Below are 26,227 nucleotides of genomic sequence, written 5' to 3'. Positions count from 1 at the left end.
TCTTTGAGATTAAAGGAAAATTGTTTTGCCAGTGTTGAGCCTTGGGCAGGCCCAGGTCAGAGGCAGCGCAAAGCCCTGACTTCACCTGTCACGCAAGTCTTGTCCTCCTTCCCCTTCTCTGCTTCTTCCTAGAAATGCATAAGGGACCCAGAAGGAGTCATTAAAGGCAGAGCTCAGCCCAGCTGCGTGCTGATGGAGTTGTGAGGAGGAGGGCTGCAGCCTTCTTGTCTCCTGGAGGCGGTTTCGTGCGTGTCATAAGGTGAGGCCCATAAATAGAAGGCAAAAGATGAGAAGTGGCACAGGGGATACAAACTCGGCACGCTGTTTATTTTTATCGGCACGCTGCTTCAATAAGACGTGTGAATCCAGTAGGGCAAAAAATAATGATCATGTGAAGAAGAGTGAGCATAGAGAAGGAAATGAGAGCAGACGAACAGGCAGGAGAAGGGCTGCACAGCACAGCAGGTCCTGAGTGACCAGAGCTCTCCAAAGGAGCTTTGTGCACCTTGTCTTAGCTGTGGACAAGAACTTGGTCTCAAGACTGGTCTATAAAAATCAAAATCACTCAAAAATCTGCCCCATCCCTGGAGGCGCTCAAGACCAAGTTGGATGGGCCCTGGGCAGCTGATCTGGTGGGGGTGCAGCCCTGACCTCAGCAGGGGGTTGGAACTGCGTGGGCTTTGAGATCCCTTTCAACCCAAACCATTCTGTGACTCTTTGGTCAGTGTCTGCTACAGTCCTGCAGTGCTAAGAAGCTGGGAGGTATCAGTGTGTTTCTTTGTGACAGGGAGAGCTGGGCATGAGGAGACTGCTGTGTTAGAGGGTGATGGTGTTTCATGTCCCTTGATAAAGTTTCAGGCTATGTACCTGCCGTGCTTTGTAACCTTCTCTGCGTTTTCACTTTGTTTAGCTGACAAAAAAAAACCCAAAACGAGTGCAGATATTTTTAGAAGTCTGCTACATCATTCTTCGTTATTATTTATGACCAGTGTAGTTAGTCCTTTACAGCTGTAAAAGCTGCCGAGTCTGGTGATGTGTTTTGAGCTGTCAGTTCCCATCAGCGTTTCACTGTGATGTAACAGTGTTACCACTAGATGGCTCTTATCTTCACAATAAATAGGAATTTGCTGGCATTACCTTAATTTACTAACCCGCCCTTCCACAAAATAAAATTACAGCAGGTCTGTGAAACTCCCTTATGGAAATATGCTCAATTTCTAAACATGATTTATTCAATTTTTACTACCAAAGCAGAGAACCTTTGGTAGCCCAAAGTTCAGTGTTTCTAGGACTCCTTTATCCTTCATTCAGCAAAACATCAGTTTATTGTGGCAGTATTTGGGAGTTCAGATACTGTAATTGTGTTAACTTTCTTTGCCACGTGCTTCCAATTCTCTTCATAGCCACAAGGAGATACCTAAAATGCAGACAGGTTAGAAAGTGTCTGCACAAATTGTAAATGGACGTTTTGTGCTCAAGTTGCCAGAGGTCGGTACAGAAAAATACCAGCATAACAAAAAGTGTTGAGGGCATCTACATGCTAATGCATTGGCATCTTCCTTCTCATGCCAATGAAATAAAATTCACAGCTGAATTAATTACTTGAATCTAAAAAATAAACCCAGGCTCCCATTTTATAAAGAAAAATACAAGAAAAAGGTGCAACTCAGAAAACTCTAAACTTCCCATGTTAGATTGGTGTCTAGCTATGCTGTTACTGACTTGCTACTCTTAAACAAATACTTCAGACTTGCAAGTGTATTTGTGTAGAGATAACAAGATGGGTGTAGATAACATCAAATTGGGTGGGAGCATAGATCTGCTTGAGGGAGAGGAAGGCTCTGCAGGGGGATCTGGATAGGCTCGTTTGATGGGCTGAGTCCAGGTACAAGACATTCAATAAAGCCAAGTGCCAGGTCCTGCACCTGGGTCATAACAATCCCATATGCAGCCCTACAGGCTTGGGGCAGAGTGGCTGGAAAGCTGCATGGAGGAAAAGGATCTGAGGGTGTTAGCTCACAGCTGGCTGAACGTGAGCCAGCAGTGTGCCTAGGTGGCCAAGAAGGACAATGGCATCCCAGCTTGTATCAGAAATAGTGTTGCCAGCAGGAGCAGTGAGGTGATCGTCCCCCTGTACTTGGCATCTTGAGTGCTATGTCCAGTGTTGGGCCCCTCACTACAAGAAGGGTACTGAGTTGCTTGAATATCTGCAGAGAACAGCAAGGAAGCTGGTGAAGGGACTGGAAAAAAAGAGTTATGAGACGCAGCTGAGGGAACTGGGGCTGTCTGTTCTAGAGCAGAGGTGGCTGAGGGGAGACCTCATTGCTCTAACTCTCTGAAAGGAGACTGCAGCGAGGAGGGTCTCGGACTCTTTGCTCATGTGACAAGGAAATAGTCCCAAGTTTCACCAGGGGAGATTTAGACTGGATATCAGGGAGAATTTTTCGATGGAGAAGGTGGTCAATCAGTGGAACAGTCTGCCCGGGGAAGTGGTGGAGTCCTCATCCCTGGAGGTATTTAAAAGATGCGTAGACATGGCACTAATGGACATGATTTAGAGATGGAAATTTGGTAGGTTAGGTGGATGGCTGGACTTGATGATCTTGAAGGTCTTTTCCAGCCTAGATTATTTTATGACTATGAAAGGTTTTAAATCAGGAGAGATTCTGGAATTACAAATCCATAGAGAGCTATATATGCTCAGATCAGTGAGTATCTGTAGAATCCTAGTATTCCTAGAAATTATCTCATTCTGTCTTGAAATCTATAGCCCTCTAAAGATAGATTTCATGTTGTCCTAAGCAGTGATTTTCTTACATTGCAAAAATCATCACAAATGATATTTTATCTACTCAGATTACAAATCTGGATGAGTCATTCCTGTGAACTGCTCTTGAGCTTTTTTTTATTCCTGTCTTCACCCAGCCACTGCTCTAAAGAATTTTTGTTTCCCTGTACTTGGCTCTTGATCTGAAAAGCAGTTAGTGTACATGCAGAGACCAGCACCTCCACTCAGCATTTCACTATAGTATGGAAATACATCTGTAGATAGCTGAATCTCCAAGATCTTTTTTTTTTTTTGGTATTACTCCTGATCACTGGTAGGCTATTCATAATAGAATTATTTCCAAAAATGTAGTACTTCTAAAGCTGTAGAATTTGGGAAAAAATACCTGCTTGGTTTCGGTTTAGTATATATGTTAATATACATAGTCTTACCTGGCTCAATATCCAGGGAGTAGCTGTCAATCTCCAAATTGAGGCGTTGGGCAGCAGCGTCACAGAAGTCTTCCAAAACACAGTGTACTGCTTCTGTGATATTATATGGCACTGTTCTGGCAAATCTCATTTTACTGTTGACAATCACACTTCCATTCCTGAAGTTAAGTATTTCCAGTTGCTTAAAACCTGTAAGGTTGGACTGAAGGTATGGAAGTAGCTGCAAAATAAAAAGATGCTTTTATTTTACCTTACTGTCAATGTCTAGCTGCTATAATTTCTCTTATAGCTGCTTTTAGTTATCAAGTACACATTACACACTTATATCTCTGAATATAACATGGTTGCTAAACTTCACCACCAAATTCACTTTTCTGTTTTTCACTATTTTCGGGACTCTTGCATCTTTCTTAACAACGTACTGAGTTGGACGGCAGCAATTTTCCCTGTGATGAAATGCATGGCAGCTGGGGAACTTATTCATATGAAAGAAAAAATATCACCACACTCAAAAGCCAACTGTAATTATTTTCAAATGTTCAATCCAGGGAGGTTAGGGCACAGCATAACAAGCGTGCTGCTGAGCTGACCTGTTGCCCTATTGTACCCATAAAGAAAATCCATATCTAATCACTAGCTTAGCCTCTGCGAAGCTATTATATCTTTTATAAGGCTATTTTTAAATTTGGCATAGAGACACAAGTCTTAGATGTATTCAGAATTGTTGATGTAATCTAAGATAAAGCCAAATAATGCCATGCAAGGCATAAATCTGGGATCTCTTGAACAAGTAAACTCCTTAATAATTGAGTCCATAGAGTGCTTTTTCACACCCTGAGAACATCCCAGGGTTATGGGTCCCTTAAAAGTTCTGCTTATCAGTCTGAATTGCAGCAGGGTCTGATGCTGTTTAAATACTGTGTTCTCCAGGGCTGACTGAGCCAACTGGCATAAATCAGAATTTCTTTGCCAAAACCTCTTGTTACAGCTCACAGAAGCTAGTTGCTGTTTTTCCTGAGTTATGGAACAATAATTAATGTAATTTAGCGATGAGGGATGTGCACTTGTTTTCAAACCGTGTCTGACTATTGCATGTGTTGTTCAAGTTGCTTTTCACCCACCAATTGCATGAACTGTTGTTCTAGCGCTTTGTATTCCTGCGAGCTGCGGTTGAAGAGATCATCAGAGAAGTGCATGTTGGTTACCCTCAGGCTGAAGAAAACCACGAGCTCTTTGCCTTTGGCTGCGGTTGTCATGGAGCTGGTGGTCACATACTTCAGCGTGGGAGCTGGGGTGGCTTCTGCAGGCTCAGTTGTCTGCACTGAGATGTAGCCACTGCCGTGCTCTGCCTCATCCAGCACTGCTGTGCTCTTTGCACCGACGCTGTCCACCTCAGCAGCAATGTCCTGCACTCCTGTGCTGGCACTGTCGGGAAGAACGCTGCCAGCTGCCAGCATCGAGGTGTCAGGTACTCCAGGGGACTGGTCAATGACAACAGAATGGCTGTAGGATGGGCTGGTCGCTGTGGGCAGCAGAGTTTGGTCTGGTGGCAGTGCTGCTGCAAAAGTGACCTCCGGCTGCGTGGCAAAGAGATCGCTTGAACCAATTAGGAAAGGCAATGTTTTGTAAGGGCTAGTTGTAACCAAAATGTCATCTCCTGATGATTCTAGATCATCCATGATCTTCACTGCTGCAGAAAAACAGGGGAAAAACAAAAAACTAGTTTGAAAAGTGAGCATAGCAAACCTCAAGCACGGAACAAACATTGTCTTGTGTTTCCACTGAAGCATTTTTAAAAGGAAGATTTAATGGTACCTAAACATGAAAACGTTATTTCCATCAGCAAAGAACAACTACAGGAATGAAACACCTCATCCACATATATGTGTGATGAGATTTCTGTAGGTGATGTGTTTAAGTAATAATTACACCCTGTAAGTACTTCCTGAGCAATTCCTAAATGCAGTCTTGTTTTGAAGGCATATAATTGAGCTGTCAGTTTATACTGACTGAAAGAGTAGATTGTAGCTTTGAGTTGTCTGCTTGGATCAGTTCTATGCCAGAGCCATTCTGTTGCTCCCCTCTCTGCTAGAGATTAAGGCTATTAGTTGCCAGTAATCATAAAATGTTATTAAGCAAAATGGTGAAGGAATCTCCTTTGATTTACCTAGAAGACAACAGCAGCAGTGAAAACAAATTCAAACCCTAAGAAGTCATTTGCTGCACTCAAAAAGCCACCATCTGACCCTGATGCTAAACTTCTATGAGATTCCCACTAAGGCTTGGCATGGGCCTAGGATTTGTGATGGATGTAGCTGAAATCCAAATCTGAAGCATGATGAAACTCTGAAAGTGACTTTCAGCTACTTGCCTGCCATGATCTCACAGAAAATAATGGCCTCTGTCCCACAGACATCTACTCAATCTGATAGCTGTGTCCTTCTCCATCAACACATTTATGGGTGCTCCTCATTCTGAACTTTAAGCAGCCCCTGGCAGGCAGTATCACTCATCGGCTGATAGGACATAAGTTTTCCTCCAATTAATGAATTCATCCATTCTCTACTTCTTCTTAGTGGCCAATGAAGGAACTGAACAATTGTTTGCACTGGGAATAACCCTCACTGAGTGAGATGGCAACTATTTCATGAATGGCACAGGAGTTGCCCTATCTTTGTGTCCCTTTCTTCTTCTTTGCTTCTAAACGAATGAAGACTGAACTGCTGCTGTATTGCTGTTTTTAGGAAAAAATGTATATTTTCAACAGAGAAAACTTTAAGGCAAGATTGCTGCCCATTTTGTTTACACTAGTAATTTGACATACTCTTTGCTTTCTCCCTGCAGATACAATGACTTGGCCAAAGCATTAATCGGTCTAATGTGGATTTTTTCTATAGAACTACTATTAAAACATTGCTTCCCTTAAATTGTTCTTTCCTTTACTAATATAATGTACATTTTCATACACTGGGTGAGGCTAGCATGCTTTAGTAGGAATGCATAGCCCCATTCTGCTAAGTTGGTCACACGACTGACTAGTGGTTGAACTATAGGAGTGGGTTGTGGAAGAGCAAGATTTAATTTTTGGTTCTGCTTTAGTCTCTCTGGGAATCTTGAGAATACATCTTTTTGTGGTATTGATCCCACTTCTAGGGGGGCATTTAAAAGTTAGGTGCATCCTCTAAGCCAGTCATCTTTTCCTCATTTTGGACAACAGAGAAGCACTTATCTCAAATAAAGATAACCGTCCAAACATATGTTGGATCTTTTGATCAATTGATGCCCGGTTTTCCTCTCACATAGTTTTTGTTATCTAAATCAATCACTTCAGCTCCCCTTACCATTACTGAGGTTCACTGACTTCTTTGAGGTGCTCGATGTTTAGAGTGATGAGAACTAAGACAGTTTTTTTTTTTTTGGAAAGGGAAACAGCTCACATGGTGTTACAGTTCAACTCTACCAGCAGAGAAGCATAGTTCTGGCACTGGTGAATGTCCTGTGCATTTTTCTATAGATCATCAGAAATGTGCTCAATTGTCAAGTGTTCGTCCTCTTATTTCTACGCGTTTACATCTAAGTTTTTAATATGCTCTGAATAGGAAAGATCTAGATTTCTACTTGTTTGTTTGTTCTGCAGGAAAATGAACTCCTGGAAATAATTCCAGAAATAACCCAAATAGGCTGAACCAGAAGTTCTCAGATAAAACATTCTGGAAAGACCATTACAGCAGCTGTTTCCATTTGTGCAGTCACTATATCTGTAAGTAGTGCAAATGTCACTCCATTACAAAAATATCTGTCTGAAAGCACAATGTATTTTAAGGCTGTTTTTACCAAATAATGAGTAATAATAAATGCTAACATCATAATAAAAGGGCTGCAGCTCTCATCCTTGCAATCCTAGAGAGTACCCAAAAGAGAAGGGTAAAGACTCAGGGTTCTGCGTGGAGCATGAAGCACCAAACTCTACACCACAGCTCAAGGCCCCAGTGCTTCATCAGGAACTTGAGATGCTTTTCTCGTCATGTCCTTGTGTTTCTTGCGTAATGAAGGATACAGACAGATTAGGTAAACAAATCCAAAACAAGCCTGATGATGTCCTCTGTTTACAAAGCTCTTGCTGTTACTTGTGACACTGATAAGGAGTGGGAGTCCCTTATCAGTTAAGGGAACCCAGAAGAGATTTCTCAGCGTTAGTGCTTGAGGCATTAACGAGGATGATCTACTGACGGGATGAACCTGTGGCTCCACAAAGCAAGGAAAGCATGGCAACATACACCTGAGCACGCGGTTGTGATGGAGTTGTTGGATTACATTTTAGGAAGATACAACTTTAGGAAAAATAGGTACTGAAATGGCTGCGAAACTGCAGCAAGCGTGAAGAAGGATAACCATATATATATTGCAGATTTGGAATATAGCTGTATGCAAGTAATTGTCTATACATGCACATATATATATAAGTTATACATAGACTATAAATAGCTTCCAGCATTCTCTTATTACAAACAGTAACTTAAGAGGCCTTGAGGGCATACCAAGTTGACCCCTGGTGCACACATCACCAGTTCTCAAATGTTACCAGTTCCTGCCTCCCAGTCACTGTCTCTCAGCTGAGAGTGACGGAGCACAGAGGTGATGGCAGTCTATTGCAACATGACAGGAAATGGGTTCGCCTAAAATCTTGCTGAGCAACGCAGCACGAGTTACAGGGTCTCTGACCCTTCTTTTTTTGCACTCTGTGTGATGTTACTGCTTACACAAGAGACATACTGAAAACAGCAGTAAAATGATTTGCAACTGGTTTTGCCAAGCTCTTCCACTGACTGCATGACATAGTGTGATGAGATCAGTCTTAGAGAATTAAAAATATTCTTGCAGTGAAAAAAAGACCTAGACATTTGGAATCCAAGAGACTCCTTTGCATTTAAAATACTGTTTTTATATATATGCATATATATATATGTATGTTATTTTGAGATAGAACTCAAAGCACACTTACTTAAACTACTTCCTTATAGAGCAATTAGTGGTAACCCTTCACCCAGTTTGCCTTTTTGAGATGAGATTATTACAACAGAAGAACAGAAAATACACAGGCAATTATTTTATGAGAAGTTCAAAAGCATGGACACTGAAGGTTCAGGTGTTCTTAGTCTCAGCAGACTACATTTCGGCGTAGTTTGCTCTACAACTGTATCATTTTTGGTGTAAGGAACCCACAGAGAACATGAAATAAGATGCTGAACTGAAACAGAACCCCCACAGTAACCACACTGAAGGTTAAACAATGGCATGGAATTAAATACTACTGTCAGTGATAAAAAGCTCATCTCTAACTCTCAGCTGCTACTTACAATCCTGTAAGGCTGTTCACTGAAATCTGTAGGTGTTTTATGTATCATATAGACAAGGCAAGGCCATTTTGTACTGAGCATAGTTTTATATCTAAAATTAAACTACTGTTGGCAAAGACGTGTAAACAGTAAATGAAGAGGCAATTTCCTGGGTGCACTGCTGCACTAAATCTTTGTAAGAGGAATGCTACATACAGGCATTTTTCCCCAGCTGGAGGATTAAAATGCATAGGTTCGACTTACTTATCAGAAAAATAAATCAATTGCAATTTCAAAAACTTTGTCTAATTAGTTTGTTCTCTTATACATTTTAAGTGAGGAAGAGCCTCCAAATTGACCATGAATAAGGAACTGCTGTTTGCAAAAGTTCAAATTGTAATTGAAAGGTTTTCTAGTGGCTTTGCATTAATAAGTATGCCCAGAAGGTTGTACATCAGGAGAACCTGGCATTTCACTTCATTCATGAGCTTAATGAGCACTGACATTTCATATTGGAAATGGACACGTTTTACAAGTCCACTGACATATAGCTCTGTATATGAAAGTTAGAGTATAACACTTAATATGGAGATATTTGAAACCAAGCTGACTGAAGAAAATAACCAAGAAAGGAAAAAGTAGGCATTTAAAAGACTGATCCCCAATCAGGGTAAAAAATCTCCATATGGACAGCTCTGCTGATGTATGTGTTAGGTGGATTGGTACAGCAAGGAGAAGAATTCAAATTTACATATTTTCTGCAGACTTGAAATGTCACAAATTCCCTGGATGCAGGAGTGTTACATACAAATAAATAGGTAAAGTGCTGAATTTAATTTTGAGGTCTTCCATTTTTAGCTGGGGCTCAAATAAGATGAGGATTAAGAGAACAACAGGGGAAGAGGATCATTAACCTAAAGGGTCACAGCAGATATCTGGCAGTCCATAATTAATGACTGATTTTGTCTTTTTAATTTTTAGGGCTGTCATTCTGTCTGTACGAAGCCTCCAGAAGCCAGGTCTGGCATTCAGTGAAAACAGAACTCCCTTTCCTCTGTTGTTAGTGAACCCCAATTTCTTTTGGGATGAAGACATGTAAAAATTGCCCGAGGCTGCTGTGGCTACCATTTCTTGCAAGCCATGCTATACTGAAGTTCAGCAACATTTGCTAGCATTTAAAAATCATAAAAATATATCTTAAACAAGTAAGATACCATGCTAAACTGAGAAGTCTGAACTTGTGTGGTATTCACATCAATGAATTAAATAGAGAAACAGAACTGAGAAGCAGAGAATTAGCAAATATGAATATTCTTTTACAAAGAAATGGAGACAAATGTGAATAACAAACGTCTTTCTTAAAACCATAGCTTCAGGAAGATTAACAGTTCTTATTCCAATTGTTGACTGCTCTAGTTAAATTTGAAAAAAATATTGCATGAGTTTTAAATAAGAAGCTCTACGCGAGAACAACCTAAAGGTTTAGAAACCAGGAAATGTGAAGAAGCAGACATCTAAATGCCACACATACTCCTACATACCACTGATATGATTTTGGAGCTCTTTAAATTGAGATCCTTAAGCTGGGAATACTATTTTTTATTTATTTTACTTTACAACGATGAGAAACTAATTCTGAGAAGTTACACTACCTATCCTTCAGAATTGAAAGTATCCTCCAAACACCTCTCCACTTCCTGTGTTTTTCACTACTGTGTGATAAAAAAAAAAATAGAAGAACAAATTTTTGTAGGTCACGGGACCATCAGACAAGTTTATTAGTTTGCAAAATGGTAAAAAGAGCATAGAAGGCACATGATATACATTCAAGTAACTTGTTGACCCAAGGACCTAAAAACAGAGAAGAAAAACACAAAATTAGAAAGTTAAATTGGAGACTATCTTAAAATCCTGTCATCAAACGATCACTTTAAATTTGCAAACAAAAATTAAAGCACTGGATACATTTTTTCATACTATATGAGTACTTGTGTTTGGAAAACATAGAATTTATGGAATGAAGGTCACAGTGAGAACTATTTTATTCCTCTGTACCCCTTGGATACACATAATTTGATTTTTTCATAGTTTTGGTATGGAACAAGTAAGAGAGAGATGGAAGGTATCTAACTGAGGAGATCCTGCTGGTTTTATTTTAAGTATGTGTTTCAATTTTGGTGATATTGAGAATGATTTTGGACCAGGTGTTTTAGGGATAACTGAGCCTGTTAAAAGCTCACTGTGGTTGGATTCTGAATCTGTTCAGCTCAAAATAACTAGAGCACTGTTCTCAGGGACTTTAAATGTCTAAAAACAATAACCAGTTGTTACCAGTTGCTGTGCTATACTAATCTATACTCCCTAGAACTCTTTGGGATACCTGTAGTACTCTGAGTTTGTGATTATAACTTAATCATGAACATATGATGAACTCTTTCTTAAGCCTGTCATATCTCAAAGTAGGCCTGCTTAAGCTTTTGCATTTAGCCTCATCTTCAATTTACAGATAACTTTTTTGATATTGTATAATGCTTAAGAGAGTTACACAGCTAGACCTACCTGTTCACTCTTCCAAGTATCAGGCTAAAGCAGCACCTTCACAAAAAGCATTCTTGGCACATCTGAAGTTACAAGTAATGAGTGAAATGGCACCAAGAGAACCTGATGAGGGAGAATGTGCAGAAAAGTCTGTCAGTTTAACATCAAAGAAAACATGAGAAAAACAGAAAAACATGCAAGGAAAAGAGAAGATTTCTTACCCTGTGTACACAGCCACGTGAATTCCTGGCACAAAGAAGAGGCGAATTCCAGTACCCAGAATACCTGGAGAAGTTCTTGCAAGAAGTAATGGTGTTTTAATTTCCGTGACAATGCTGGTTATGCTAAATAGAGAGTTGCGCTAACCATAGATGGCCCAAAGGCAGCTGGGAATGAACCAGAGGCAGAAAGAATCCCCAGACATCCAGAAAACTGAGTTTTACCAGAGATTGCTACAAAACAGTAGCGAGAGAGAAGCGTAGGACTGAATTAACTCCTGGGCAGGAGGAGGAAATCAAAGGGTGCTTCACAACAAGGCTGCATAAAATATGAGAGCAATTACTAAAAGGAATGTGTCTCTTATCAGCTATGCATGCAGATATGTTGTAACCTTCTACACATCAGTGTGGCTTTTTTTTCCTTTCAGGAAAAACACTGCGATACACTCTGCAGAGCTGTCTTCACTGAAAGTGTTTCTTGAGGATGATCCAGGTTGATGAGATCAAGATGTATGAGAACAACAAAATAGCTGAAGTATTTTAGCACCAGTTTCATTTTCTCCTATATTTCTGTAATAAGATCTCCAGAAATAGTGCTTACTCCATGATAGTGAGAGTGTGGATAGCTGTTTACCTGGATTATATGAACTGTAAGTGGCTATTGACAAAACAAGTACAATTTAAAATTCTTCATACTGTTTAGGAATAAAATATTTCACTATTGTTTTTCCAGACTTCTTGAGCACCTTTATCTGTTTTTACATTTATTTGCATTTTTTTACTACTAGAATTTTCTTGGATTTTGAAATGACAACACATCTAACACTCCTTTCTGAATGATAATATTGTGTTAGGTAGACTCATGGGAAGACTGAAAAGAAAGGGAGAAAAAAAATTAACCATAAAGAAGAAGGAGAGATAAGTTGATTCCAGATGGAAAAAATACAAAGAATTCTAGAAGATATTGAACAGGTATCTCGGAAGAAAAGAGCAGTTTTGTTTGCACCATCCATAAATAGAGAATGAAATCCCAGATTTTGAAGGTGCTACAGCAAAGAGAACCCTTGTTATAATTACTTAAAGTTTAAACCCTATAGCCAGGCATTTAAGAACTTTCTAATAGGAAGCCTAGACAAAAGGTTTATTCTCTTAGTGTAATTAGGAAATCTCAAAAACAAAATGTGAAATTCAAACTTTAGGCTTACTTGAAAGGTAGCTTTGCATTTTCCTAGTAGTTCTAGGCTGCTTTAAGGGCTGCAGAAATTACCATCACTCTAATTCTCACTGGCCTGCCTTTTACTGCCCATGGACAACATCACCACCCCAAATGAGTCCAGTATCACCTGGAAGAAACCTCACATCTGCTCCTAGCTTATTCTTCCCACTGCCTGCCTACAGCTGACAAATCCCATCCTTAATGGCTTAAAAGCACCTCTGGTTGATTTAACTCCTTCTTGCTTTTATTCTCCTTTCCTTAGATCTTCTACAGAGAAGTTGGTGTGTATGGGTTTGCATATCTTCCTGGGAGCTATGAAATACTTTTTTTTTATTCCCTTGTTCAATGACCTCAGGTGGGCACAATTGAAGTGGCAGGGGTGGATTTCAGCCATTCAGTGCTAAGGACTCTAGTAATGTTCGGCCTCTAGTTATGCACAGGTGATAACTAATGCAATTAAGTCCACCTGTGAAACATAAAGCTGATAGGGACACACAAAAAAATAACAGACCAAGAGATTTTTGTAAGCCCTCTCTTTCTTTCATGCTGAGGGTGAGTAAATTTAAAGTTTATTAAATTCTAAAAGTCCATCTTTTGTATTGGAGTCCAGGGAAATGGCTGGGAATAAATGCAGTAAAATTGCAGGCTGTCTAGCCTCATACAGAATGGTCTAGTTTCTGCTCTTCCATACCAGCAGTAGTTAAAAGTTTAAAGGTTGATAAGAAATACAGCTCTTAAATGAAGAAACCAAGCACAAAACAGGGAAAAGCCTGTACCTGCTAGTCATGAATTTTACTTGTAATATCACAGTTAATATTACCGGTTCTAGTGACTTTAATAAAAATTACATAATAAAATTTGTTAAATTCTGAGTTTCCTATCTATTTTTTCCTATAAAATATGCAATATCTAGGAAAATAAAAGAACAGAGAGGATGCTGTACACAGTACTACCAAAAAGCTATAAAAAGAGACAATGTTTTTGAGTATGTACTACTTCGTCTTTTAGGAACTCAGTAAATGTTCAGCATCTCTCTTCTGTTAAGTTAGTTTTGTGTACTAGAAGATTTGAAGCAAAAATAATACAGCTATGTGTCATTGCTAAGGTGGCATACCACTTTTTGGAGAAGGAAGACTTTTTTTTCTCCTGCTACTCATTTGCAGAAGCGATGATGAAATTCTTACATGCCAGTGCTTGTTTTAGACAGAACTAGTGCTTAACAAGGAGGACCAAGACAGTGGGCCTTCTCTGGGGGAAGCTTTCTTTTTTTACAGCTCTATGCAGTTCTTTTCTTTCCAGTTGCGCTATGCTTCCTAAAATTTCCTGACATTTGCCTCATGACATTCGTAGTCACTAAACTATGCAATGCAGTGTCTCTGAGGATGGTTTAGAGTCATAATGTCTAACTTTGACCTGAAACCTTTATGAGAGCCAAGTGAAGGGTGCTCCTGCACTGCCACTGGAGAATAGCCATGAAAGACCTACCCCTATGGCCCTGTGCCACTGAGGGAGTGAAGGAGAAGTCTGCCACACTGATATTTTGTGGCTCTAAGGAAAATCCTAATATGCCTGTGTCCTTGATCTAATTGTGGTGTCTTTGACCCTGCAGATGAAACGAGTTAGGACAACACTTTCCTTGTAGCTGTGGGAAACATGGCTAACATATATTTTTCATTTTAAGGGTTAGATTATGCAGAATTTTCTCCACCAGACAGAAGCATGTATACATTTTCTGATTCACTGTCTGTTTTTTTCCTCATACCTCTGAGTGACATTAAAAACCCCATTGAATGAAAAAGACCAAATAAACAAACATGGAAAATAGTAATTTTTAGAAAGTATTTACGTTCTTCAGATCTGCAGAAATGTAGACTTTTCTGATACGCAGTACTCCTTGCTTGGAATAAAATATTTCATGACATTCTTGTGGCTATCATCCAGATTTGCCTATAGAAGCCACAGAAATTTACTTTCTGTGTTTTAAATGCCGCATTAGCTCTCGTTTGTGTTATCTGGGATTGCCTTTATTTATTTGTTTTTCCAATATGTCTTTCTGCTCTGTCAGTTTGAAGTTCTACCACAATACACAATTCAAATCCTGCCTTATTGCCTTATACTTTAACATTTATGGTTTGTTTTTCATTTGTTTGTTTCAGAAATGCAAAGTATAATTTTCTCTTTGATGGCACAGAAATATATCTGTCACAACTAAAAATGAAAAGTTAAAAGAATATTTCCTGTACTTACACGTGACTGTATGCTTAATAACAACATTTCTCCTACTCTTCCTTGTGGAAGGGTCTTTTGCATCTTACCTTGTCCAGACAGGCTGTCTTGATCAGCTTCCTTGAAAGGTGGTTCTGTTATTCCAACCAGTTCTTTCTTCATCTCAGATTCAGTATTCTCATCTGTGGCTTGGAGGAAAGTAGGTAGGGTAAAACTACCTGTGGTGTAAACTGCCAGTGTGATAACCTGCTCCGTTGGAGACTCATCATCATCGGTAATTAAGTCATTGCTGTCTGACTCATCTGCTGGAGGAGGCAGGTAGGAATCCTCTGGTTTTGGAGGACTGTCTGTGCTAACCAGAGCACTGAAAGGCACTGTGAATCTTTGGTAATCAGTAGTGATATCTTCTGTATCTGGAGATTTGTCGTGAGGTGGTTCTCTGGAGGGTTTGGTAGGGAACACAGGTTCAGATGTAATAAAATTACTATCAAAGTCTTCAGGTCCACCAATCTCTCTGCTTAGAACAGGGATTCCAGTTGTAAATTCGTCAACAAAGATGTCTCCAGTTTGGTCCACTGCTGCTGGGCTGGGGTAAACCAGTGGGAGTTCTGCACTTATGGTGTCATCCTAAGAAAGGATTTCAGAGGGAAGCAGATTTTAAAGGTAGTTTTCATTATTATGTTTAACTTTCATTGCTAAAAAGGCCACTAATCTTTAGTCACAAGAACCTAATGCAGCATGAATTTATGGGGTACACCAAAGGTCTCTCCAACATCTTTATCAGTGACATAGATGATGGAATTGAGTTCACCCTCAGCAAGTTTGCAGATGACACCAAGCTGAGCTGCGCAGTCGATACATTGGAAGGAAGGGAAGCCATCCAGAGGGACCTGGACAGGCTGGACAAGTGGGCCCACGAGAACCTAATGAGGTTCAACAAGACCAAATGCAAGGTGCTGCACTTGGGCCAGGGCAATTGCAGGTATTTATACAACCTGGGGGAAGAACTCCTCGAGAGCAGCCCTGCGGAGAACGACTTGGGGGTCCTGGTGGACGAGAAGCTGGACATGAGCCTGGCAGCCCAGAAGGCCAACTATGTTCTGGGCTGCATTAGAAGAGGAGTGGCCAGCAGGGAGAAGGAGGTGGTGGTCCCTCTCTACTCGGCTCTTGTGAGGCCCCATCCGGAGTACTGCATCCAGGCCTGGGGCCCCCAGCACAAGAAGGACGTGGAGCTCTTGGAATGAGTTCAGAGGAGGGTGACCAAGATGATCAGAGGGCTGGAGCACCTCTCCTATGAGGAAAGGTTGAGGGAACTGGGCTTGTTTAGTTTGGAGAAGAGAAGGCTCTGGGGAGACCTCATTGTGGCCTTCCAATACTTGAAGGGAGCGTATAAACAGGAGGGGGAACGATTGTTTATGAGGGTGGATAGTGATAGGACAAGGGGGGATGGTTTTAAACTGAGACAGGGGAGGTTTAGGTTAGATATTAGGAGGAAGTTTTTCACACAGAGGGTGGTGATGCACTGGAACAGGTTGCCCAGGGAGGTTGTGGATGCCCCGTCCCTGGAGGTGCTCAAGGCCAGGCTGGACATGGCTCTGTGCAGCCTGGTCTAGTGGCTGGCAACTCTGCACTCAGCAGGGGTTAAAACTCGATGATTTTTGAGGTCCTTTTCAACCCAGGCCATTCTATGATTCTATGAATGGTCTAACATATGCATGTGATCCCAGTCACATTGCCTGGTATTCTAAGCGCAGACGAAGAAAGATGACCTTTACTACCCCTGTCAGTTGTTCTCTTCTCATTGAGATGCACTACTGAACTAGTGAGCAGTTGTTTACTTGTAATTAAAGTTTGAAAATGCGATCAAGTGGTAATAATCACCTGTAAATGTTTTAAACTGTATCTCTTCTTGCAGTATCTCACCACAACACTCATTGTTATAGTAATTATAAAAGGCAGGTATGTATTTTTGCAAAAGACCATTTTTCTGTATATTTACAAGTACTTTCTTGGTGTTTAAGGTCACTTCTCATGAATAAATAAATAAATAAAAGAGGTGGAATTAACTCACTAAATCAGGGCCTGCCAGAGGAATAGTGACCATGCCTTGGATATCATTATCAAAATCACTTGACGGTTTAATAGGTTCTGGAAAAAAAAAGAGGAAAGAAACAACATTTCAGCAATAGCGCACTGAAAACTGTTCAAACACAAAACTATTCTCCATTAAAAAGATGATTTTTAAAAGTCTGTTAAGAACAGAGATACATAAATTTCAAATTAAACTGGTAATTATGAAGAAAGGAGGAGATTTATATGCATTTATATTCTTTGATTCTTTATTTAGTAAGAATAGGATAGGGCTGCAGGGAGCTGAACTGGGCATAGCTGGATGAATGATTAAAATCATCTGAACCACTCAGTTAAACTTACATGAGTTATGATGATTCATCACATTGTGCTGTTTATTAAGCCTAAATTCAGTTTGACCAGGAGTCCACACCATTGCTATTCTCTGTGTTTTGGCTTTAGCTCTGCTTTAACCCTATCAGAGGATGTCTTTAAGCATGCATACATGCACATCGTTTTTCTAAAACTGTTTATTAAACATAACTGGATGGAAAAAGTTGATTAAAAATAGACACTATTTAAGTGTTCTGTATCCATAAAAATATGGGTTGGCACCTTTAATCTATATTAAAATATGATATTTTAATACTACAGAAAGCATTAATTCATCCATACGTTTTTAGAGGGAAGAAAATTCTGCTGCCTGTAAATGAAACATTATAGCTATGATATGGTCTGTGTTTTAACATCGTTTTGACAAGCATACATTTGAGTAACATTCTAATGTTATTTCCCTGATTTTAACCCACCTCCCCAAAACTAGGGTTTTGCTAGCTTTGAAAAATTTACTGATGGAATATACGGGGATATTTATTAGCTTTGGTACCGGTCTAGATGCAGCCCTTCAGAGAGGGCTATTCTCATCTAGCTTTATTGATACTATACATTTGTATTCCTCTTCTTTTAAATCTTAAACTCGTATTCCTCTCTGCCCTCTAAGATGCCTGTCCCTCTCTGTTTCTCCAGTGGGAGGTTATAGGGCTTGCTTACAGTAGAGGCTTAGCTTTTAGAAAGCTAAATTTAGGTTAGAGAACCCCCTTACTTTTTATCTTGTTAAAGAAAGGTGATTGTCCATATTGGGAATTCAGAATGATGTAGTGAATATTCAAGCTATTTTTATTTTTTCTTCTCTGGTTTGCCCTAGTGTACAAAATATCCAGATTTTCTAAACAAAGGAAAACAGACCCTCCAATATGATTGGAAGTCAGACTATATAAACACAGAGGTGTATTTTGTTAAAAACTTTAACTTTGATCTGTGCATCCTTTAAATATTGTGCAACACTTAGGGGACTGAGAAACATAAAATGAAAATGATCTTGAACAAAGCAAAGGACAATGTACTGAAACTGCATAAATTTGCAAGGGCAAGGTTCAGTCTTGTGCCCAGTACTGGCCTGCCTACTGACCATCAGTAAACCGAAGTGTCCCAAGGTCCACTGGCAGGGACCTGTCTTCATGGAGCGCTGTGGCAACCAGCTGCTGCAAGTCTGTTACTGTGAGTTTGGTTGCTGATATTTCCCTCTCTTCCTTTGCAGAAAGTGAAGCTTTTTCATTTTCAACCTTATTTGATCCAATAGTTGAGATGTCACTTGCAGCGCTTTTGATTTCTGTGCCATCTCTCTCAAAGTTAACCATGTATCGTGCTATAGTGCTGCTTGACCTGCAAAGGGAAGATACAAAAGTGTCCAGTGCAGCAAAATCAGTTACTGCCTGAAGGCTGATCTTAAAAAGAAGCAAACAAAAAATTAGTGCAACTACAGCTTATTCTCTTCTGTAAAAATAACACAGATACACTGCTTTCTAATGAGACTGTAATTTTCAAATTACTTTTACTATGCCTAAGCCTTTTCTCCTTCTATATGTACTTTTAAATTAAATTTCCAATATTGAATAAAATTATAAAAATGTTCAAACATAATCCAGTTTAAGATGACTACTCAGAGACCTGGGGAGCTGGTAATATTGCTTGACACAGTTGATTATTGGTTTAAACAATCATAAATGCACGTTGGCAGTTGCAAGAAGCAAGAATCACCTACTAATTATACAGGAACATGTCAAAAGGGATTAAAAAGTTCATAACATTACAGATAAGCAAAAATTCTATCACATCTGGGGCAATTTTTTTTGGATCGGGAAAGTAAGCTCATTTGGCAAGCAAATCATATTTCACAATGGGAGAAAGCTTTTCAAAATTCAAATGAGCACGTATAACTTCTTACTTGCTTAACAGAAGACTTGAATCTTCCAAATTATTCATAAAATTCATCACTTTTCATAAATTGCCAATTCACATAATTAACAAGAAAAATAACAAGTAAAACCTTTGTTGTTTTCTTCAGTAGCAAATACTTGGAGAGAAAGAAAGTATGCCTTATCTAGTATCTGCTATGTATTTATGTTTATTCCAAGAATCCAGAAAAAGAAGTAGAAAATTCTTCCATTTAAACTAGGAGTAAAAGAGAAATTCTAGGATCTGACAGACAAATGATTCCCCAGCAGCACTTCTAAGCAAAAAAAAAAAAAACAAAAACAAAAAAACAAAAAAACAACCCATAGTTGATTGTAATACAAGTTAATAGCTCCCTGCATTTTATTAAGCTAGTAACTGGTCTCTTCGCCATTCTATCTGCCATGGTAACAGAGGTAACCCAACAAATCCTGCATACTTACTGAAGATAACATTTGTATGGAAACAGCTAGGAAAGAGATGATCAAAACTGAAAATTTAATATGCAGTTTCCTTATTTTTTTTAACTTTAAGCTTGTGACTAATAGAGATATTTTGTCATCTGAATGTAAATTTTCTTATGTCAGACAATTTCCTTTCCTTGAGAGACATCCTGACAAGCTTGATTGTATGAACCTTGCAGACGAAAGTAAAAGCTGTCCCTGCTGCATTATGTCACAGATTCTGTACTTGGACAGAACACCCATCAATTCACTTGGTCACATCAAGATAAATACTATTTATTGATTTATCTAAGTTTCTTAGTTTATAAAGTGATCAAGCTTCATTAGAGACAAATTACCCATCTTTCTCCTTCTTCTGCCTTCATTTCGTCACAGAAAAAATGGGTACCATAAAGGATTGCAAAAGAAAAAGAAACAAAGAGTTATATATACTGGTAAATCAATCAGTCATGCATCAAAAATATCTGCTGACAGATTATTCATATGACAAGTCATTTTCTGTACACCACCTATGATTTTTATTTCTGTGTGAAAATGTCAGTCTGCTCTCCACCATTGCTCTTTTTCCCTTCAAAATAGTAGAAATTGTCATGTTTTGAGTGGAAAAACAGGAATTTTACTTCACTTTGATAGTCTGAAATATTTGCAATAGCTTTCCTATTCTTCACTTCCAATGGTTGAGCATTGCTGATCATTTCTTTACAGTAGTAATAAACACCTTTGAGAGCGGAAGCAACCTTTACTGTGACTGCACATAATACCTACTCTCATCCTCCTCACAAGAGTAATGATCTGTTAATCACTTTGAAGGACATGCCTATGTTGAACTTCTTGTTGTTATCTTCCTTGATGAATTCTCTGGCACATCACTAGTGCTGCCTTTTCACATTGCCTCATGGGAAATACTGCTAATAAATGTGGCGATATGGTCAAAGGAGAATGGACAGCAACATATCTAAGCCTGTTTTTGTTGATCTAGCTAACTAAATCACTAGATGATGGGCAGCCTTGGTCATTCACATTGATGAATGTACCTTCTTATCAGTTACAGAGAGCTAAGAATGTGACACTAAACTGAACTATATTACAGATCTCTTAGAGTCACAACTGAAAGAGATAACTTCGTGTAAGTTGTATCTGTGAGGAGCTATTGCAGATATTTGCTTGTTATGCAGTAGCCAGCTTTTTCTTCTCTTACTTTAATTATCAAAATGTTACACAAGTCATTTTCACTCTTGTTTGCTCTTTCCTCTCCTATTTACCAGCAATTTTTGTGAGCAAAAAGCTAGGAAAAAGTATGCTTTTCTAAAATTTCATTTTGATACAAATGTTCTTCAACATCTATTAAATATTACAAGAAGGGTTGAATGTTCCTAATGCTGTGCCATAAGCCCACATGTTTCTATCTCTTCCTTCTCTTTCTTTGCTTTCAATTTTGTGTTATTTACTGCTGTTAGTAATTTGGTTTTCCCTTGACTGTTTATATAATGTACTTTTGTCTATTGAAGCACAACAACTGAAGTTTTTGAAAGGAACTGTAGATTCTCTATTGGAAAAAAAATTACTGCAGCTTGTATCAGCAGTAAACATAGAAGGAGGCTAACACTGAGAGAATCGGCAAGACAGAACAGGAATCTAATCAAAAGAATTGTTTGACATACCTGGGAGAAACCTATTTGAAAATTTTGTGTGTGAACATGTGTCCTCCTGCAACTTTCTCTTTCTAAACCACCTTCACTTTGATCGTGAAGAGCGCAAGATCCACACACAAAAGCATAGCCATCTAAATCATCATGCTTTTAACTCTCCTTGTCATTTAAGAAATTCCTTAATGTGATGTTGCTAGCAAAGAAATAATTTCAAATCATTTATTTTACTTCACCTGCAGTATGATTTCTCAGAGAATTAAAGCTACTTCTTAATAATTTGAAAGCTCATAGCGTCACTTGGGATGTATTTGCATTTCTCTCCTTACTGTTGCTGTATTGTTCCCAGATAACTATTTTCTCATTATAGCAATACACATTTCACTATTAATAGGTCTCTTCATGTGAAGGAAAGAAGGGAGAGTAGAATCCTAGTAGCCAACAGAAAAATGAACCCCATTTTCTTACTTACTTAAATCCTAATACGTGGATTTCTTTAAATCCTGGAAGTTTCTCAAATATTTTTTGCATCTATAGAAAAACATAAGCTCATTAATTCAGTGTAACTTTAACTGCTAAAAAGCAAAACCACAGGTTGAAGACATAGACTATATTTTTCATGTTTCAGAAAGAGCTTTAGGAAACAACCCTAAGTGCCCTTTTTGTGCTATCGTCATTGGTCAACCAAAACAAAATCTTTGCTGCCTGCTTTACCTGTTAATAGGCAAATGAATTTCAAAATAAATGTGAACTCTGTATACATTTTTCAGATTAGAATATTTTTTATCAGCATCTCAATACTCAACAGTATTTTGAGCTACAGCTAACTGATAAATACAAATTGGTCTTTTCCTGTTGTAGCTGAGCCAAATTAAGTATTTTATGTACATCTTTTTTGTCAGATGAGAGGGATTCTTTTTAAAAACACAGTTCCTTTCTGATTCAATTTCTGGTCCTGCTATGTAACAGGTAATACATTCTGGGCGTTTCTTCTGCTAGTAAGGCCTGTTGAGGGATTTCAGCACTTGAAATTAAAAAAATCCTTTGAATAACCAGCTACTTTCAATTCAGCATATTGTTTAAAATGTACATGAAGTACTGTGGAGGTCTTTCCTCTTCCTTAGCTGCATGTTTTTATTTAAACCCTGTACAAATTTAAAACTCGTTCATTCATTTGTGAGCCTTAGTCAGAATTGGTGGGGAGTGGGCAGTCATGCCGACAGGTGTTTCTAAGGTAAGCTGAGTGAAGAAGTAGAAGAAGATTAAGATATTATCACAATACCAGATATCAGCTACACAATTTCAGCCTAAATGTCTTTTTGTTGTTGTTGCTGCAGTAAGCAGAAGGTAGCTAAGCTAACATCTAGGACAGAAAATTGGCTATAATCTACATTTCCTTTGCACGTCTCTCACAAGAGGGCAGTAAGAAAGGAATGGACCACTTCATTTCATGCCTTGTCTAACTTAGTAAAAATGATGCAGAAGTAATAATTATATAATTATGTAAGTAATAATGTCTCCTTTATGAGATTCTCTGGAGGAAAGAGCATCAGCTGTGTTTCATGCTACTGGACGACAAATCATTATCTTGTTAACATTTCATGTCAAGGACATCTATGGGTAGTATAAGGTGATCAGATAAAATTTCACAACAATGTAAAATAGCTTATCAATCAAGAAACTTTGCATTTTTCCCTCCTGTATGTACTTCCTCATATTCTACTTATTCTGTGCTATAGGAATACTTTAAAATTAATTAAACGAAAGTCATATTGCTTACTTGCATCATTACATGTGTAACAAACAAAGTATGCAGGTAGTTCTGTTTGGGGATAATACTGGAATTTTCCAGAGAAGCCAATTTTTATTGGTTCTGCCAACATTTTCTTCATTGGTTTTCTATGCATATCTGAAACTGAACCAGGATAGTGAAATAGCTTGTACTGAGGAACACTCATGAAACTGATGAGAAGGCTCATTTAATTTTACTAAGAAAAGCTTTTGGGAACATCATCATTAACTGCTATCTCTAAAACTGGTAGCTGAACATTACATTATCATTATTAATTGTATGAAGACACTGCAGATGTTCCAGTTCTTACAGAAATTATGGTAATGAACAAAAAAATGACTGAAAGTCCTTTGAAAAATAGTTCAGACCACAGTAGCTAATTACTTTTAATATTTATATTACATTTTTCATTACGTTTATTGCAGAAATTAAATTATGATAAATTAACATTGTCCGTGAATTCCTGATTAATCCCAGATGATATTCCTAAAGTTACAGTTGGAGCAACATTCTCCTCATCAGTTATCTGAGAGTTTACTGATGACCAAGATGATTGCTTGTTAGCTTGGCAGCTGGACAGATGGCCTAAACAATGGGAAAAGATGGCTATACCTGAAGGAAAACTGAAGGTCTTGAGACAATAGGAATTGTATCCTTTAAATGAGAATGGTTTATTCTAGTTCTTTTTCATGGTGAAGGTAGCTTCATGTTATGAATCTAGACAATGTATAAAACCAAGATTTCAGTATTCTCTAAGCCTCCTTACCTGTAGCTGAAATTTGGCAGCTAATTGTTGATACTGTGGGGAATTGGGGTCACTGAGTTCAGCTGTGTACTCCTGATCAGTGAGAGTGACGCTGAATTCTACCATTTGCTCTGCAGGCAGTTCTGGGACCGTATTTGTTCCTAGCTCCTGAAAGAGGAGGGAAAAAAAAAAAAAGAGAAATAAAGGCAAGTGATTGTTTTCCCCCTACATTTCAATGTTTAATAGGTAGATGGATTCCTTTTTAAACCCATACCCCAAAAAGCTTTCTGAACCATATCCTACAAATGGTGACAGTTCCCAGCCACTTGGTTTTATTGTTCTGCCTTTGCAAAGTCTTTATTGCCGTGATGTGAGAGCTACCTTTTATATTAGTAAATGAAGATGACAAAGTGAATCAAGCCATTTTTTGCAGAGTTTCCAGTTCTTGTTTCCAACATCATTAAAGTGGTATGGCTTTACTTGCCGCTTTGGAGGACAGTTCTTGACCTCAAGAAGAGGAACAAGTAAATGTTAAAAGCTGGTTGGTATCCCACCCTCAGAATACAGTGGTTAACAAGAGCAAGACTGCCAATCTGTCTGTTACAGTTTCATGTTCAGACACTCGTATTTGTTTTCCCAGTGATAAAGTAGAATTGGTCCTACCTGTTTTACACCTTTCCTTTGCAGGTGACTTTACTGCTATCAAAAGTACTCTTATTTTATTTATTAATTCCCAATACTGTTAACAGTTTTGGTCTCTGCTTAGTAATTTTTCCCTTCCATAATGTTAATTTCCAAAAGCTAATTAATTTTCAGGCTGGCTTGCTGGCCATTGTGGGTGCATTCAGAAAGATTTCCTAACTCATCCTAGATATAATTTTGCTAATTTCGAGGTCAAGGGATATGTCTCGTTCCTTATTCACAAACAGACTAGAGCTTCAAGTTCATGTTGGATATTAGGAAAAATTTCTTCTCCAAAACAGTGGCCAGGTGCTGGAATTGGCTGCGCAGAGATGTGGTTGAGTCACTGTCCCTGGAGGTGTTCAAGAAATATATTGATGCTGTACTAAGGGACATAGTTCAGTGGGAAGATACTGGTGGTATGTGAATGATCAGACTAGATGATCTTGGAGATCTTTTCCAATCTTGGTGATTCTATGATTCAAAGTCTTGGAGCACAAGTGTCTAAGGAAGTGATACAGAGATGTCACTCAGGAAACTCTACTTCATTGACTGCATATATATGGCTTATTTATACCTATTAGTAATTTATATTCTGTAGTCTCTAAATGTTTTTTAATATTTGAATTTGCTCTAGGATAATTCTACTACCAGCCAGGCTTTTTATACCTTGGGTTAAAACCACAAAAAGAGCAAGACAATGATTGAGGTGAAGCTGGTCCAAAAGAACAGAAAACATATCAACCCGAATCCCACAGACAGAAGGGATTTCCATTTCTGCTGTAGGATGGGTTGGCATGAGGCTACTGGAGACATCTGGACCATATGTACACCTGGGTTTTTATAGTTTTCAAGAATAAGCAGTAGAAGAAATGTATATAATTACAATGTTTTCTTCATTGGAAAGAATGCTTTTTGCCTCCACTGGTTCTCCATAACGTAGTTCTTCTAAGTCACTACTTGAGATGTCTCAGTTTTGAAGGAAAATATGTTTTATCCACTGTATATAAAGATATGGATCATCTGTTAAAGATCATTCTACAATATAAACACAAGATCAAGGCATGCTTACTTTCTATGAATATATAGCTGCCTTGTGACATTTTTAGCCAGCCTTTAGGGAGCTGGCTACAAAGGAGTAAGCGAAGAAAGAATGAGGGGACCTATAACTAGTTTATGCCAGTCTCTCAGTACATCTCAAACTTCTCAAAAAAGAAGGCTATTTTAAAACCATTTCTTCTCATATTTGTATCTGCTCTTTCCACCCAACAGCTGTTACAGGTTGGCAGTTGAAACTTTTAAGATGATTTTATTTCCCTAGGTCCTAAGGATGTAATTATTTTGGACAATACAAAAAAAAAAAGTGTTTTTCTGGGATTATTCTGGTGTAATTCCTGTGCCAGAGCAGAGGAGCTTGCAGAGGTGGGGTGGTGAAAGGTGGTGATTTCCTGTAGTGTGATGGATGAAGTTTTGGACAGCCTTTCCATCCTGATGTCAGGACCACGAGTTCACTGAAGTGGGATGGGGGGGGTGGCATGAGTCTGTTTACATTCAGAGCATGCCAACAGAAAAACAGAGAAGCTTTCCAAGGTGCTGCTGTAGAAGGGGGAAATCTTTAGAAAGATAAAGAATCCTGAGAGCAAGGCAAAAGGGAAAAGCAAGGTGTGGTCTCCTGCCCAGGACTCCTCAGTAACATCGCCCATTGAGCGCCATTGGGCCTTGGAAAGGCCTCAATCTGCCTCCAGAGGGCTTCCAGAAGGTTTAAAATGAAAAGCAAGTTTGCA

The 26,227-nt window shown here is 38.7% G+C and overlaps 1 protein-coding gene and 1 long non-coding RNA gene across 2 annotated transcripts in view; both read right to left on the bottom strand.

Annotated features, from left to right (window-relative positions):
- The window catches only part of IMPG1 (interphotoreceptor matrix proteoglycan 1), a 54,490-nt gene that overhangs the window by 7,928 nt on the left and 20,335 nt on the right, over positions 1 to 26,227 (bottom strand). Inside the window, exons 7-14 of the mRNA XM_021390223.1 lie at positions 23,784 to 23,930; positions 21,698 to 21,756; positions 19,918 to 19,938; positions 18,292 to 18,545; positions 16,825 to 16,901; positions 14,843 to 15,380; positions 4,341 to 4,909; positions 3,220 to 3,439 (exon numbers count right to left, since the gene is read on the bottom strand). Of these exons, the coding sequence (XP_021245898.1) occupies positions 3,220 to 3,439; positions 4,341 to 4,909; positions 14,843 to 15,380; positions 16,825 to 16,901; positions 18,292 to 18,545; positions 19,918 to 19,938; positions 21,698 to 21,756; positions 23,784 to 23,930 (1,885 nt within the window). The remainder of the gene's footprint in view (positions 1 to 3,219; positions 3,440 to 4,340; positions 4,910 to 14,842; positions 15,381 to 16,824; positions 16,902 to 18,291; positions 18,546 to 19,917; positions 19,939 to 21,697; positions 21,757 to 23,783; positions 23,931 to 26,227) is intronic.
- LOC110395612 lies at positions 10,310 to 12,860 on the bottom strand. Its single transcript, XR_002436517.1, has 4 exons — positions 12,517 to 12,860; positions 11,315 to 11,389; positions 11,115 to 11,216; positions 10,310 to 10,406 (listed from the first exon to the last, which is right to left on the bottom strand). It is a non-coding gene; the product is annotated as an uncharacterized LOC110395612 (long non-coding RNA).

The sequence above is a fragment of the Numida meleagris genome, chromosome 3 (assembly GCF_002078875.1).
Source record: "Numida meleagris isolate 19003 breed g44 Domestic line chromosome 3, NumMel1.0, whole genome shotgun sequence".
Taxonomy (NCBI): Eukaryota; Metazoa; Chordata; class Aves; order Galliformes; family Numididae; genus Numida; species Numida meleagris.
The sequence above is the reverse complement of the archived record's forward strand: the minus strand, read 5'-3'. Positions and strand labels throughout refer to the sequence as shown.